The sequence below is a fragment of the Marmota monax genome, unplaced genomic scaffold (genome assembly GCF_021218885.2).
Source record: "Marmota monax isolate L192 unplaced genomic scaffold, Marmota_monax_Labrador192_F-V1.1 WCK01_AAM20220418_F8-fsc00086, whole genome shotgun sequence".
Lineage (NCBI taxonomy): Eukaryota > Metazoa > Chordata > Mammalia > Rodentia > Sciuridae > Marmota > Marmota monax.
The window spans coordinates 1268778-1285383 of record NW_026693086.1 but is presented as its reverse complement, the minus strand read 5'-3'; the positions used below and the strand labels follow the sequence as shown (position 1 = coordinate 1285383).

Sequence of the window (16606 nt, the reverse complement as noted above, 5' to 3'; positions counted from 1 at the left end):
ACTTCACTTCCTTCATCCCACTTAGAATTTTAGAAGTTGAAATAACACCTCAGAGTACAGGCCCCAGAGACAGACCTAAATGTGGAGGTCAGAAGCCGCTGCAGCTTGAAATGACTGTTAACCCTAAATGTAATTCAGTGGCTTCACTGATGCTCTAACTAGCCATGTGACCTAGGGAAAATAATTTTTTGAAATTAAAAAGCATAATGCAATCCTTTTTATTTTAAGCCAAAGTCACTGTAAATTGCAAAAATATTTTCAGTGAGGTACAAATTGAGAATTTATTTAGCAAATTTGTAAACATCCTGAAATTTAAAACCTTGACACCAAAATCTGGAACAGGTAGTAGATCAGTTGTTGCTTGCTTGCTTGTTTTTGGCATGGGGGAGTTGGACCTAGGGTCCCTTAACCTCTGAACCACATCCCCAAGTCCCTTTTATTCTTTGAGACAGGGTCTTGCTAAATTGCTGAAGCTGGCATTGAACTTGTAATCTTCCTGCCTCAGCTTCCCAAGCTGCTGGGATTATACAGGCAGAAGAGAAGAGCAGGACGTCTTAGCTAAAATACTGCTTTGAAGCCAGCAGTATAGTGAAAGAATACACTGCACAAAGCATTTCTGGGAATGCCATCAACTACATTAATAGCTCAGAACTACTCAGTCATCTCAGTAGATGTAGAGAAGCCTTTTTTTTTTTTTAATATTTATTTTTTAGTTTTCGGCGGACACAACATCTTTGTTTGTATGTGGTGCTGAGGATCGAACCCGGGTCGCACGCATGCCAGGTGAGCGCACTACCACTTGAGCCACATCCCCAGCCCTAGAGAAGCCTTTTATCACATTTATTTCTAATAAAATCACCCAGCACCACTTACTGCTTAATAAGGCAATACACCACGGTGGCCAGAACACCCAGTTTACATTCCCGTGAGAAAGGAAACCAGAGGTTGTCTAGAACCATCTCTGCTACAGACATCACAGTCAATAAGAACGGAGGCTCCTGCCATCCCCTAAAGCCCCTGAGAACGTGCTCTTCAATGTCCTGTTCCAAGAAGATGGCTTAGCTCCACAGCTGCATCTGTACTGTGAGTTGCGGGAAGGAGCTGGAGGAAAGGAAAGGGAAAATGCCAACATTGTTTTGAGGGCTTCCTAGAAGGTGTGCGTGACACTTGCACTCGCATCTCGTCCTGTTCAATTATGTGCTCACACATTGGTGCAGAGACAACCAAGATTGGTACATCACATGGAATTAGGGTTTGGTTACTAAGGAGAGACGAGTACGTGAGCAGTCCACCATGAGGTGGGCTCCTGCTGCGGGAAGCTGCCCTCAGGGCTACTGTAGTGAAGAACAGATCATGCTTTTATATTTATCATAGAACCCGTTTTCAAAATTTTTTTTTCTCCTTTTTGTGGTGCTGGGGATCAACCCAGGGCCTCGGTGTGCTCAGCAAGCACTCCGTGATGTATACCAGCACGGACCCCCATTTTAAAGCCAAACGGTCCACCAAGGTATTGTGTCCACATACTGGTGGTCATCTTTGGGTCACAGAATTATGTAAGTTTTCTTTGAATTTAATCTTCATTCTCTTATTTCTAAGATGAAAATAAAACTTATATATGTTCAGTGTTAATTTTTTTAAACAGTAAAAGTCACGAGATTCAAAATTAAAATACAAAAGGTAAAAGCTCCCACTCACCAAGTACATTCCTCGTCCCTTTTCAGAGAGGGTCTAGGCAAGCTCGAGCAGATTCGCTGTTTTTCATTTTGTGATGACACCATTATCTATGAGTTAAGTAATGCTGACAGAAGTGAGTGGCACCCTGCTCGCCTTTCCCTGACAACCTGTGGCATAACCAAGTGGGTGTGTGTTCAAAGAGCAGCACAGTAGAACTGGCATAGTCGCTTTCTGGTAGCTTCCCGAATCTCTAGCCTCTCCCTCCTTGTTTAGGGGCCTGGCCTGGTGGATAGAGTGGGATAGAGTGGCTTAGGAGTCACAGGTGGGTTCAGGTTTTAGTTTTTTTGCCACCTGAAGAGTCTTGAGCAGCCACTTAACCTTCTGGGCCTCAGTTTTTAGTAAGTTGCTGAGGCTGGCTTCAAATTCAGGATCCTCCTGTCCTGGCCTCCAGAGTTGCTGGAATTACAAGTCTGTGCTACTGGATCTAGCTTCATTTTATACTCTTAAGAAAAAATGTTAACAATTTGTAAGTTTTGGTGAGGATCTAATGAGTTGAGCAAAATACCAGATACAATAGGGACTCTAAATTTAGGTGCAATTATTTGTCAAAATCAACTGGGCCAGGCACAGTGCTGCATGCTTGTGATCTCAGTAACTAGGGGCCCTGGCTAGCCTCAGCAACTTCGCAAGACCCTGTCTTCAAAACAAAAATGGCTGAGGATGTAGCTCAGTGTAGCTCAGGGTTCAATCAATCCCCAGTACAAAAAAAAAAAAAAAAAAAAAAGAGATTGAAGCTTCTCTAAGCCATCTTAAGAACAGTGGCTTCTGTTTTATCACTTCATTCCTTTCACAACCTCTCCTGCTCCCAAGGGACCACTGAAATTGGACTAAGGATGCAATAATCTAGTATTTCCAGAGGCAGCAGAAAAGGTTGACGCTTTTTATAAAATGTGACTCATACCCTCTACTTGTTAGGCTTAAGATCAGCTGTAAGAAATGGAAAAATCCAAAGCAGTAGTGGCTTACACATGCTTAGTAGTTTCCTCTGTATTATTTTCCAGAACTGCCGTGACAGTACCACAAACTGGGTGGCTTAAGACTACAGAAATACCTAAGTTCTGGAGGCTGGAAGTGTGAACTTGGGGTCATGATTGTGCTCCTTCTGAAACCTGTAGGAGAATCTGGTGTTTGTGGCAGACTTTGGTGTTTCTCAGTTATAAATGCAGAATTCCAGTCCCTGCCCTCATGGTCACGTTCTCATCGTCACATGATCATCTTAAAAGGATGCCAATCATATTGGATTAGGGCCCAACCTATGACTTCCATCTTGTTACATTTGCAATGATGTCAAAGAAGTCACATTCTGAGGTATGGAGGCGGGTTAGGACTTTCTCTTAGTTTATAAGCTAGATGGCTTATCAACAACCAATTTATTATTCACAGTCCTGGAGATTGGGAAGTCCAAGGTTAAGGTGCCAGCAGACTGGTGTCAGGTGACCACCCACTTTCTGGTTCATAGATGGCCTTGTCACTGTATTTCACATGGCAGAAGGGGTGAAGACTCTGAATCTTCTCATAAGGGTACTAATCCCATTTGTGAGGATTCTGACCTCATAACCTGATCCCCACTTTGACATGCGCTCAAGTGGGCATCAGGTGTGGTGGTGTGCGCCTGTCATCCCAGCCACCTGGAAACTGAAGCAGGAGGATCGCAAATTCAAGGCCAGCCTCTGAAACGTAGTTTAGTGGCAGGGCGCTGCCCACCATGAGCAAGGACCCGAGTTCAATCCTCAGAACTGCAAACACACACACAAATTCACACTGGGAATTATATTTCAACATACAATTGTTTTGAGGGGAAATGCAGTTTTTTTTTTTTTTTCTTTCCTCTGGGCTAGGGATGGAACGAACCCAGGGCCTCACATAGGCTAGGAGCACTCTACCACTGAGCCCCACTCCCAGCCCCAGGACGTCATATCTTTGTGTGTGTGTGCGTGTGTGTGGTGCCGGAGACTGAACCCAGGGCCTTGTGCAGGCGAGGCAATCACTCTACCAACTGAGCCACATCTCCAGCCCCATGTCGTATCTCTTTTGAGCTGACACGTAACTCTCATTCCAGAACCCAGTCCAGAGATGATGAGGGCTGCTATGCCATCCATGGTGGGAGGGAGCTGAGTTCCTTCTATCTTGTTGCTCTGCCATGAAGAGAGTGTGCCACTCCTGAGATCATGTCACGATTCAAGACAGCAGTTATAATTTCTGCCTTTACACCTGAATTCCAACCAGTGGGGAAGAAGGGGAGGAAGAGAGTTCACCTGATCCTTTAAAGAACACCTCCATGACATCCACGTGGAAATTCTCAAATCCCAATGGCCAGAATTGAGTCACCTGGGCACACCCAACTTTATTCACTGAATTCCTTTATCCGTTTTTAGGATGGGGTCTCGCTATGTTGCTCAGGCTGCCCTTCAAGCCATCCTCCACCTCAGCCTCCCAAGTAGCTGGGACGACAACACACCTAATTTTAAAGGACACCGGGATTCATCTTTATTCTGGGAGACTACAGGCCCAGTGTGTGAAGCGGAAATCAGGGGAGAACTAGCAGCACCTGCCATACCCCTTGGTGCTTTCTGGCCCTGTGATTCTTACACACTCTTCCCTTGTATCTTTATTCTGTAACTTCTCCCAGGACAGCCATTTGCCAAGTGTACTGTCCTCCACCATCTTCCCAACTCTACTAAATCTCCCTGAAGTACAAATCTGCCATTCCTTTAATTATGACCTTCGATTACTTTGATTAAATAAAACCAATTTCCCCAGCATTCGTCTCCACAGTATAGCCTCATCTAAGCTCAGCCACACCTGAGCTTCAATTTCTTCTTTCTGAAACAGAAAAAATGCTGGATGCTGCGGCACGTATCTATAATTTGAGTTACCTGGGAGGCTGAAGCAGGAGGATCATAAATTTGAGACCAGCCAGGGCAACTTATTGAGAACCTGTCTCAGAATTATAAATGAAGGCAGGCGGGTGGCGCAGGCCTGTAATCCCAGTGGCTGGGACAGCTGAGGCAGGAGGATTGCGAGTTCAAAGCCAGCCTCAGCAACTTAGTGGGGCTCTAAGCAACTCAGCGAGACCCTGTCTCTAACTAACATACAAACAAGGGCTGGGGATGGGGCTCAATAGTTAAGTGCCCCTGAGTTCAATCCCTGGTACCAAAAATAAACACATACAAATGAAAAGAGCTATAACGTGCCTCTGGGTTCAGCCCCCAGTTCTGCAGAAAAGAAAGACTAACACCTTGAAAGATTGTGAGGATTAAAAAGATGGGTAAGAAAAAGTAAGCTTTAAACTGTAAAAGTTTGTAAAAACATGTAAGGAATCTTTTGTGCTGTATTCACTGACCTGGACGGACAGATCCTGTACTCTGGCCAATCTGCACTCTTCACTGACCCTGCAGGGCTGGAGGGTGTGCTCTGAAGAGGACACCATGCCTCTCCTGCTAGTGATGTGGCTTATCCCAAGGGCCCAGACATGCAGCTGCGACCTAATTCTGGTCCCTGAGCATCCTCAGGTCCTGTTAACATGTTCAGGTGTTTCTTCTGTTGAGTTCCTATGCTCTGCTCATGAGAGACACAACTGGTAGACGGGAATTATATGCGCGGTGGTGCTGCTGACTGTGGTCTGTCTCATGCTGTGACATGCTGGCATTCCTTCCTATTCACGGGATCACAGGAGAATATTAAGCAAATTCAGGATCAGTGGCTCAACATCCCACATCTTCCGATGCCCACTTCTTCTACCCCAGCAACGTTTCACATGTCCATCAGACAGGGCCTCCTGGGTGCATTTGGTAAGAAGTGGAACTTCCCCATGTTAAGCTAATCTGGGGGACCTGGACATGGCTTAGGGCCATGTAGCAAAGGTCAACTCACTCTTGCATGTCTCCAAAAGGATGGACTTAGGGGAAGAACTTTTGAATGTGGAAAAGTAAAGAGAATGAAAAATCCCCTTTCCAAAAAACAGCTATGAGCCTGGAAATTTTGGGTGATCATTTCAGTGGTGGAAACCAAGCAAAGGGAGTTGACAATGTGAGAAGCCCTCACACTTGAGGGAAAACTGCTGAAGTTTGGACATGGACATTTGCAGTCTGTGTCACTCTTTCCTGGGGGTGCTCCTCCCCTTCCCCTCCCCCCAACTCAGAGGGTCTGGCGGCTTCTTTTTTCCTGACATTAGGGGCAGGGGCTGAGGTGTGCAAGTGGGGAGGGCGAGTTTGAGGTCGTGGTCATCAGTAGAGAGAGTGTATTCCTTGCTGAGGTGGTGTACGGCTTCATAAGTGGCCAGAGCCCAGGCTAGCCACACGATCCTGGCTGACACTGAACCCACCGTGAGACACTGAACAAGCACAGAAGGGCAGAGTGGCCAGGACATGCCGGGCCACACCTGAACATGGCCTGAACTTTGAATGTGCTCCCCGCCATGCAGACTTACTGTCTCAAAATGGTAGCACAATTTTAGTTTGATCGTTAACTGCCACTAAGCTTTGTGGAGGTAGGATGCTAGATTTAGAAAACAAATTAAAAATAGAATAAAAAATCTGAGCAGAGACATCAGTGACCACATACCATAAGGGAGATAGTTCACAAAGTCAGTTCAGGCAAGCTACTGAGCAAGGACAGCGATGACCTCCAGAAGTTCAGAATCTGTTCTAGTACTACAGTACAGTAACTACAACGTTCAGTTTTCGATAAAAACATAACATAAAGAAACAGGAAAGATGACTCATACTGAGGGAGAAAGAGCAGTAAATGGAAACTCTCTCTGAATGTCTCCAGAGGAGGGACTTGGCAGATGGTCTTCACAGCAGCTATTTCATTCAATATCTATAAATTTTTCCCCCAAAGGAAAACAGAAAATCATGTTTACTGCTCAGTTGTGATTCAGTGGTACAAGGCCCTGGGTTCAAGGGTTCAATCTCCAGCAGTAGGGATAAAAAAGAAAACTATATTTAAAAAAATTAAAAGAAAATATGACAACAAATAATAGTGATTTTCAATACCAAGATAGCATAAAAATAGCTAAAAATCCTGGAGTTGAAAAGTACAGTAAATTGAAATGAAAACCTCACTATCACTCAACAGATTTGAGATGACAGAGGAAACAATGAACTTGAAAACAGATCAATAAGAATGACCCAATCAGGGGCTAGGGTTGTGGCTCAGCAGTAGAGCGCTCGCCTGGCATGTGTGAGGCCCTGGGTTTAATCCTCAGCACCACATAAAGATAAAAAAATAAAATAAAGGTATTGTGTCCAACTACAATTAAAAAATAAATATTAAAAAAAAAGGAATGACTCAGTCAGCCAGGCGTGGAGGCACACACCTGTAATCCTAGAGGCTGAGGCAGGGGGATTGCAAGTTCAAAGCCAGCTTCAGCTGCTCAGCAAGGCCTAAGCAATTTAGCAAGATCCTGTCTAAATGAAATATAAAAAGGGCTGGGTATGTTACAAGTGCCGCTGAGTTCAATCCTCTCTACCAAAAAAAAAAAAAAAAAAGAAACTGTATATTATAATCCCTAGAACAATTAATAACAAAATGATTAAAATATATAGTAAATAAATCAGAAGAGTCAAAATAGTATATTTTAAAATGTTCATTTGGGGGCTGGGGGTGTGATTCAGTGATAGAGTGCCTGCCTAGCATGCATCAGACCTTAGGTTTGATCCTTAGCGCTGAAAAAAATGTTCATTTAATACTAAAGGAGGAATAGAGGGTCAAAAAAGAGACAAAGAAATAAAAATGGAATAGAAAGGATTTAAGAAGAAAATGGCAAATGTGAACCTAATTATTTCAAAATAGTTACATTAAATTTGAATGATCTAAGCATCCCCATCTAAAGGCAGAAGTTGTCAGCCCATATTAAGGAAAGCAAAACTAGGTCCAACTATATGCTGTTTATGAAAGACCCTCTAAGGTCACAATGTGGTTGAAAGTAAAAGAATATAAAAGATTAGCCATGCAAACAGTAGCCCTAAGAAAGCTGAAATGGGTACATTAATATCCGTCAAAGTAGACTTTAAGATAAGAATATTCTGAGAGGGCTGGGGACATAGTTCACTTGGTAGAGTGCTTGCCTTGCATGCACAAGGTCCTGGGTTCAATCCCCAGCACCACCACCACCAGGAGAAAAAAAAAATAAAATCTCTATGAGAGACAAAGGTCCATTGAATAATATTAGGTTAATAAATTCGACAAATGTTGGAGATTTCATTACTTGATAGAACAACTATAAGGATTTAAAACATTTCAACCAAACTGGTAATCAACTTTACTACTCCACCTAGTGACTGTGGATACATATTCTTTTCAAGTACACACAATATTGCACGGAATAGGCCAATATTAGGTCATAACAAGTCTCCACACAATTAAAAGAGCTTCAATCACACCAGGAATGTTTTTGATCACATGGAATTAAACTAGAAACAAACAATAGGGAAAAATCTGAGAAATATTCAACTATTTGGAAATGAAATAACACATTTAACCCATGGATTAAAGAAGTCATACTGTGAATATGAAAAGAAAATACATTGAATCAAATGAAAATGAAAACATCAGAATTTATGGGATGTAGCTAAACCAGTGCTTTTTTCTTTTACACCAGTAATTTAAAGATATTAGAAAAGAAGAAAGGTGCTGTCATGGTGGCCCATGCCTGTAATCCCAGAGGCTAAGGAGGTTGAAGCAGGAGAATCAGGAGTTCAAAGCTAGCCTCAGCCACTTAGTGAGCAACTTAATGAGATCCTGTCTGTAAATACAAAATAAAGAGGGCTGGGGATGTGGCTTAGTGGTTAAGCACACCGGGGTTCAATCCCCAGTACCCAACCCCACCGCACCCCCCCAAAAAAAAGAAAAAAAATGAAGAAAGGTTTCAGATCAGTAGCCTAAAATTCCAGTTTAATATATTAGACAAAGAAGAGCAAACTAAATTCATAGAAAACAGAAGAAAGGAAACTGATGAATGCAGAAATCAATGGTAGAAAATAAAAAAACAGAAAAGGTTGCAATAAAGGAAAAGTTGGTTCTTTGAAACGAGTAATGAAACTGACAAATATCAGCCAAATTGACCAAGGGGAAAAAAAACAAGTGATAAAATTAAAGAAATTAAAATGGATTATAAGGTAGTGTTATGAACAATCTTATGCCCCAAATTATACAATTAAATGAAATGGGCAAATTTTCGAAAAGCCCAAAATACCAGCTGATTGAAGGAATAGCAAAAATTTTTACATTTCAATGTACAGTTATCTCAGGATCATTTGTTGGAAATCCTCCACTGATGGCCTTTTCATCTTTGTCAAAATCAAGTGACTTAGCTGGGCGCGGTGGCACACCTGTAATTCCTGTTACTTGGGAGGCTGAGGCAGGAGGCTCTCAAGTAGTTGAATAAAGTTGGGGTTCCTAAGACATAGGAAGCCTCCCACATAGTCTCTCGTTTCCTAGGTGTCACGTTGTTTGTTTTAGGCTAGAAGAAACCATAAGAGCAAGAACTGGTGGTTTTCAAGGTGGTGTTTCGGGAAAGGAGGCCAACAGGGCTACAGCGACGTGAGACCCGCAGGAAGAGGGGTGGGCAGAGGCCAGATCACGGGGGCTTCCCCTGCTCCCCCTGGGAGAGCAGTAAAACACCAGGCGCCAGGGCCAGCTGGCTCGAGTCTTACTTAACTGCCTCTGTTCTTCATCTAGACGTTGGGGAGACCAGTAGCACTCAAGGACTGTGCACATTAAACACGCTAAAACCTATTAGCACTAACCGGGAGGATCCTACTTGCCAGGAGCTCGCGCTTCCGGGATCGCCTCCCAGGCGCCGGCCGTCGCTATGGTAACGGCCACCCACTTCCGGAAGGAGTACGGCACGCGGTGAGGCTCATTCCCCTCGCAGCCCCAGCCGGTTGACTGAGGGGCTGCACCCTGGCGAGTTGCGGGCGCTGTAGAGGCCAGCTTCGGTGTTCTCGCCGTGTCGCCCGCTTCGGCGTCCCCGTGGCCGCCCGGAGCCTACTCTTCAGGCCTGGACGCCAGGCCTGAGGCCGTGTCGCCATGGACTTCTCCAAGTTCCTGGCCGACGACTTCGACGTGAAAGAGTGGATCAATGCGGCCTTCAGGGCTGGCCCGAAAGACTCGGCCGCCGGGAAGGCGGACGGCCACGCAGCCACCCTGGTGATGAAGCTGCAGCTGTTCATCCAGGAGGTGAACCACGCCGTGGAGGGTGAGTCGCGCGGGGGCCCGGCCCCCCGGCCCCTCCCCTGAGCCCGGCTGTGCCCTGGCCGTGCCCGGATTGGGCAGTAAATAGCCCTGCAGACCCGACTGCATCCAGGAGGAAGCCTCAGCCTGGTGCTGCACTGTCTTTAACACTTGCAAATTTTGCACATTAGTTTTCTTTTTTTTTTTAGGGGGCTGTTGGGGGTACCTGGTATTGAACCCAAGGGCGCCTAACCGCTGAACCACACCCCCAGCCCTTTTTTTGTGTGTGTTTTATTTAGAGACAGGGTCTTACCGAGTTGCTTAGGGTCTCGCTAATATGCTGAGGCTGGCATTGAACTCACTATCCTCCTGCCTCAGCCTCCAGAGCCGCCGGGATGAAATAATATTTTAATGGATCTTTATGTTAATGGGGGAAGATAGGCTGGCCAGAATGGAAACTTCAACCATTTTTTAAGGGATAGTTAGTTATAAAAAATAATATCCATCAGTAGCCACGTCAAATACTTCCTCTGTTTGACTTTATTTTGCTCTGTGTTGATTCAGTAAGTTCTGCACACCAGCCCTCTGCTAGGCTTTGTTGGAAAAAGCAAACAAATCGCTTCCGCTGAAACCGAATAGTAAATAGAACTTTGTTTTATAGATAAGCTCATTGTTTAAGGAAAGGAACTAGAGGGAACTAGAGGTTTTCTTTCAGTGCAGATTCTTTATTGTACTTTGCATTTTTTTTTAGTAATTAGGGAGCATCTCCTGTCTTGTATCAAGAAATGGGTCCTGGGGAGGAAAAGTCAACTCTCTGCAGCTTGCTGCCTGTGGGGAAAATATGTAAATAGTTAAATTTTAATGAAGGGTGGCTTTAAGGAGACTAGAACCTGGAGCCCTGAGAGCTGCCAGAAAAGTGCAGTTATCTCTTGTCTGGGAGAATCATAAAGGGCTTTCCCTGCAGTAGGCCTTGAATGAGAACTTCGTCGGGCAAAGGGAGGACATGAATAATAGTATAATAACAGACACTTTGAGGACTTGGTATATCACATGACGTTCTAAGTACTTTATATGTGTTAAGGAAGTGGGAAAGTGGACTACAAAACCTTTTCTTCCACTTTGCCCTCATCTTTGGGAATATTTGGAAATTTGTGAGAGCCTTTTTAATTGTGGGGAGGAAGCTCACTGATAAAGAGCCCCTGAACAGCTGGGCATGGTGGCACACACCTGTAATTCCAGTGGCTTGGGAGGCTGAGGCAGGAGGATTGCAAATTCAAAGCCAGGCTCAGTCACTTAGCAAGGTCCTAAGCAAAATTATCGAGACCCTGACTCAAAATTAAAAAAAAAAAAATTAAAAACCTGGGGATGTGGATCAGTGGTTAAGCACCCCTGGGTTCAATCTGGTACCAAACAACAAACAAAAACATTGCTGGGTCCTTCCACTGAATGTTCATGATTGTGAAAGAGAGATGATAATGAGGCTCCAACTCGGGTAATGGCAGTAAACATGAGAAGTAGGAACTTCAGGATATTTTTAGGAGCAAGAAAGGGGAGAATTTGCTGATGGATTGGAATGGGGGATAAGAGGGAGAGAAAATGAAGGATTATAGCAGATTCTTGAACTAAGCCATGGTGAAGTGGACATCCATAAACTCACCATCTAGATTATACAATTAACATTTTACTGTTCCTGCTTCACCACCAATCTGTCCATTGATCCATTCCCTCTATTCATTGATCCATCTAATTTTTTTTTTTTGGTGTATTTCAAAATCAGTTGTAGGTATATATATTGGTATGTTTCATTTCTTGAAATTTCAGTTGGAACACGAAACAGTAGAGTTCAATATTTATTTACCGTTTTCTTTTAGCTAAAATTTACATAGGTGAGATGCATGGCTCTTATCCGACGAGTCTGCCAAGTTTTGGCAAGTGTATTCAACTACTATAACTTAAACTGATCCCAAAACATAGAATGTTGCTGTCACTCCAGAAAATGCCCTGACCCTTCAAGAGGGAGGCAACCACTGGAAGAGAGAGTTTTTTTCCTCTTTCCACATATTTTATTGGTACATTATAGTTATACATAATGATGGAATTGTTTTACATTTGTACATGCACACATATAAGAATATGATTTACCCAATATCACTCCCCAGCACTTCCCCCAAAGACAGAGTTTTTTCTTTGTTGTTGTTGTTGTTTTTGTTTTTGGTACAAGGAATTGAACCCAGGGACACTTAACCACTGAGCCACATCCCCAGACCTTTTTTATTTTGCTTTGAGACAGTCTCACTAATTTGCTTAGAGCTTCAAGTTGTTGAGGCTGGCCTCAAACTTGTATTCTTCCTGCCTCAGCCTTCCAAGTATCTGGGACAGGTGTGCGCTACCATCTGTCAGAAATATTTTTAAGATAGATATAGGAATCAGCTAAATTGGGGGATGCTAAGGAGAGGGAAAAAGAGGTTCACCGGGGGTCAGCCAGGACCTGATGAGTGACTGAGATTTAGCCAATGGGAGACGTGACTGGGGCCATGTCAGCCCTGTTGAGTCAGTTGAAGAAACCTTTACATGTTCTGACCCTGGTCCCTCAGCCTTGGACCTGTACTTGGGTCAGTATTGCTATTTTGTGGCAGAGTTGAATGAGCAGGTTTCTACAGTACGTCATCAGAATGTTAAGGTTCCATTCAGTGCACAGGTGGAGCAGGAGACTGTAGACTCCTTTGCTTGATTCCCCCGTGAATTGCTCTTCAAGGGCTAAAGGGTTCTGCTGGTGACCTCCCAATCCAGATAACACATCTTAGTCTGCAAAGATTTTCAAATTGTATTCTATACTTGGAATATTCATTATAAAACACAGGTTCCTTGATCTCAAACCAAACCTTCTAAATAAAAATCTCTGGCTGGTGGCTCCGAGACCTGCATTTTAACCATATCCTTTGACACTGGTGCTCGGTGGACTACATTTTGGAATGACCATGAATCAGCATTGCTACTTTATCATCATACTTTTGACTATGTCATACAATTATTTAAGTGTTAAAGCACCATCCCCTGGTCATGGAGGACACCATTTTTGAAAGGACTTTCTGAAGAAACTGGTCATGTGCTCCTTCTTGGCACGCCCCTGTGTAGACCACAGAGTGGCCACCTAGACTCTGGTGCCATAGTTCTAGGGGTACAGTTTGCCTTCTCAGTCTGACAAGGGGAGCAGAAGGAGCAGGCTAATGGTTCTTATGTGTGGTCCTGGGGCCAGCATTGTTGTTTGAAGATGGATTAGGAATGCAGATCTCAGGCCTACCCTACACCTACTGAGTGAGAAACTGGGTAATTCTGAAACAGGTTCAGGTTTGAGAACCACTGGATTAACTGGAGACTCCCCACTATTTATCTCCTGCGACCCTGGTTGCCATGGACTCCGCTTGTCAACTAGGGTCACCCTTGACCTTCATAATCCCTCAAACTTAAAAATACCTGGATTCAGTATGTGACTCACTTTGTTTTCAGGGTCTGCAATATGGCAGCCATGGTACCTAGGAAAGTGTTACTTATCCTAAGAATTGCCAAAAGTTACTGGGCGTGATGGCACATGCCTGTAATCCAAGATACTTAGGACACTGAGGCAGGAGGAGGACATGGACCTTACCAAGTCCTCCTCCCCACCCATCCTGTCTCCTGCCTGACACTTGGCGCAGGCTCTAAAAGCTGTGTGATTTGTACTGCTTCAGGCCGTTTTCTCTCTGTTGTCTCTCATATTTCAAAGTTTTCACTGGTGATTGCTCCAATTTTTACCTTTTGTGCCTGTTGCTTTCCTTGATTTGTGCTACAGAAACAAGTCACCAGGCCCTTCAGAACATGCCCAAAGTGCTCCGTGATGTTGAAGCTCTTAAACAGGAGGCATCTTTTCTAAAAGAACAAATGATTCTTGTCAAGGAAGACATTAAAAAATTTGAACAGGACACATCGCAGTCGATGCAGGTATTTCGGCTCCTGCCCTATGTGGGGATTCTGGTTTTTGGAAGGGGTTCACTCTCACAGGGGGTGTTGGACAGCACAGCATTGCCAAAAGCCAGCCTGAACTCAGAATTCTAGCCATCATCTAGTCACCTTCCAGCTTCGTCCTTTCCTCTTACGTATCTCTCCAGCACGCTGAGCAAAATCGACTAGGTGACTGATGCTTTGGGGTACAGAAACTACCCGAAGAAGGAGCATGCCACGAGACTCATGCTTCAGGTCACTGGGGGAAGATAGAGGAAAAGGAATCCCTGCTTTATTTTGCTTCATTTCCTTTCAGGTATTGGTGGAAATCGACCAGGTGAAGTCCAGGATGCAGCTTGCTGCTGAATCTCTTCAAGAAGCGGACAAGTGGAGCACGCTGAGCGCCGATATTGAGGAGACATTTAAGACTCAAGTAGGCGTCTTATTTAGGAGATGTTGGAAATTCATTTAGGCGGGAACTTGAGATTTGGGGAAAGCAAATGTGATAGCCTCTCATCAGAATATCCCCAACCTCCAGGGATGTCATTCGCGGCAGACAGAAATGTTCAGACGTCCTGTAGGGAAAATCTGAAACTGCTCTCAGTTCTCCCCTCCCCACACACTTTGCACACCTTGCCTCTTGGTCATGGAGAGTGAGTGGAGGAGAAGCCTCAGCCAGCATGCCCACGCCAGGGATGGTGCGCACAGCTGCAGTTCAGCTACTTGGAGGCTGACCAGGGGGATGGCAAGTGTGAGACCAGCTGGACAACTTAGACCCTGTCTCAAAAGGAAAAAAAGGCCTGGAAATGTGGCTGAGTGGTAGAGTGCTTGCCTAACGTGCATGGGGCTCAGTCCCCAAGGACTACAATAAATAAATAAATAAGGTTTCTGGTTGTAATAATTGACATTAGTGGTTTACTATTTTAACTACTAATGTCAATTAGTAGTTTAAATACATCTTGTTTTTCTGCCCTTTACTCTCCTGATACTTGAAACTAACTGCCCACAAGACCAGCTGGACTCTCCTTAGCATTTGGCATTTCAAAAACTGAATTCTGTTTTTATTTTTATTTTTTTTTTCAGAATTAGGCATAGACCCCAGGGCCTCGTGCATGCTAGGCCAGTGCTCTACCATGGAGTTACATCTCCAGCCCTTTTTATTTTTTATTTTGAGACATGGTCTTTTTAAGTTACCAGGCTGACCTTGAACTTAGGATCTTCCTGCCTTAGTCCCCTGAGTAGTTGGGATTACAGGGGTGCACCACCATGCTGAATTGTTTATTTTTATCCAAAGCCATAAACCATCACTCTTTCTTGTGTTCCCCCATCCTGGTTAATGGGGCCATTTTGCATCCAAGCATTTAACCTAGAAACGCCAGAAGCCTTAACTGCTCCTTCTTTCCTGTTCAGTTATATCTGTTCTTTTTATCTCTGCTGGGATTCTAGTCATGCTTTTAATCATTTGTTCCTGGACCATTACGACAGCTGTCCATTGGTCTCTTTGCCACACTAATTTATCTTCCACATGCGACCACGAGATATCCTAAAGCATAAATTGGCACCTGCCATTTCCTTGTCTCCCTCCCCTCCCCTGCATTTTAACTTTCAGTGATTTCCCATTCTCTTCTGGATAGATTCTGAGCCCTGAACAGGGCAGCCTATTTCAGGACAGGTTGGGGCCTGCCTTTCAGCGTTTCCCTGGCTGCCCTCTCCATGTCTGTCCACGCTGTGACTGTTCCAGACCAACGTGCCATCTCCTTCCGCTCTTCAGTTCTCTGCCTGAACTGTCCTTCTGCTTTTCTTTGCATCAGAGTGGACCTCCGCTCGTCCCTCTAGGTCCAGTCAGAGCACCACCCTTCACAGCTCTGCCCGATGGCTCCTTGACTTTCCAAGGCAAAACTGTTTGCTCCTGTAACACGTGAGCCGTTGTTCTGAAGTTGCATCAGAATCTTTCTATCCCACCGAGTTGTGAGCACATCTTTGTAATGTGACCTTACTCATCTGGGAGTCTCAGATGTCTGATACAGTGTTTGATACATCCTAGCTCATTGAGTGCTGGAATACTATCACATAGTACTTTCTTAATTAATTATTTTTCTAATTAAAAAACTCATTTATGTGTATCTTACAAGATTTGAGAAATTCAATACACAAGGAAGAAAAGAAAATGTTCCATATTTCTAGACCACAGTAATATACTTTTTAAGTCTGTAAAGGATTTTTTAAAAATAATTTTTATAACTTTATTTTATTTATTCATTTATTTATTTATGTGTGGTCTGAGGATCAAACCCAGTGCCTCACCCATACTATGCAAGCGCTCTACCACTGAGCTATAGCCCCAGCCCCTATTAGGTATTTTTTATACATGTTTGTACACTTTTTTTACTTAGGTATGTATTTTGTATGTATGCAGATGTCATGACTGTGTACATTTAGTTATACCTGTGTATAACTAATATACATGTATGTATTACATATATTACATTGATGTATATGAAACAAAATTGGGACTCGTGTCTATATACTTTTTTATAGTGTTCATTTCATTTAATAGTAAGTTGTAAATTTTTTTTTAATATTTATTTTTTAGTTGTAGCTGGACACAATACCTTTATTTAGTACATTTCAAAAACATAATTTTGGGTGGCTGTACAGTATTCCACATACCATTATGAGTGACCCATAATTTATATTTTATTTGTTATAATAAAAG

The 16606-nt window shown here is 43.7% G+C and overlaps 1 protein-coding gene across 2 annotated transcripts in view; it reads left to right on the top strand.

Moving 5' to 3' along the window:
* The first annotated feature begins 9580 nt into the window (after window positions 1-9580).
* Window positions 9581-16606, top strand: part of Cog7 (component of oligomeric golgi complex 7) — a 64089-nt gene continuing 57063 nt past the window's right edge. The window contains exons 1-3 of one of the 2 annotated variants that reach the window (XR_006853973.2): window positions 9581-9937; window positions 13742-13890; window positions 14207-14323. Coding sequence is in view for 1 of the 2 variants with exons in the window: in XM_046454647.2 (XP_046310603.1) it covers window positions 9769-9937; window positions 13742-13890; window positions 14207-14323 (435 nt within the window). In the remaining variant the exon portion in view is untranslated. The remainder of the gene's footprint in view (window positions 9938-13741; window positions 13891-14206; window positions 14324-16606) is intronic. The other variant, XM_046454647.2, reaches the window with a different exon arrangement.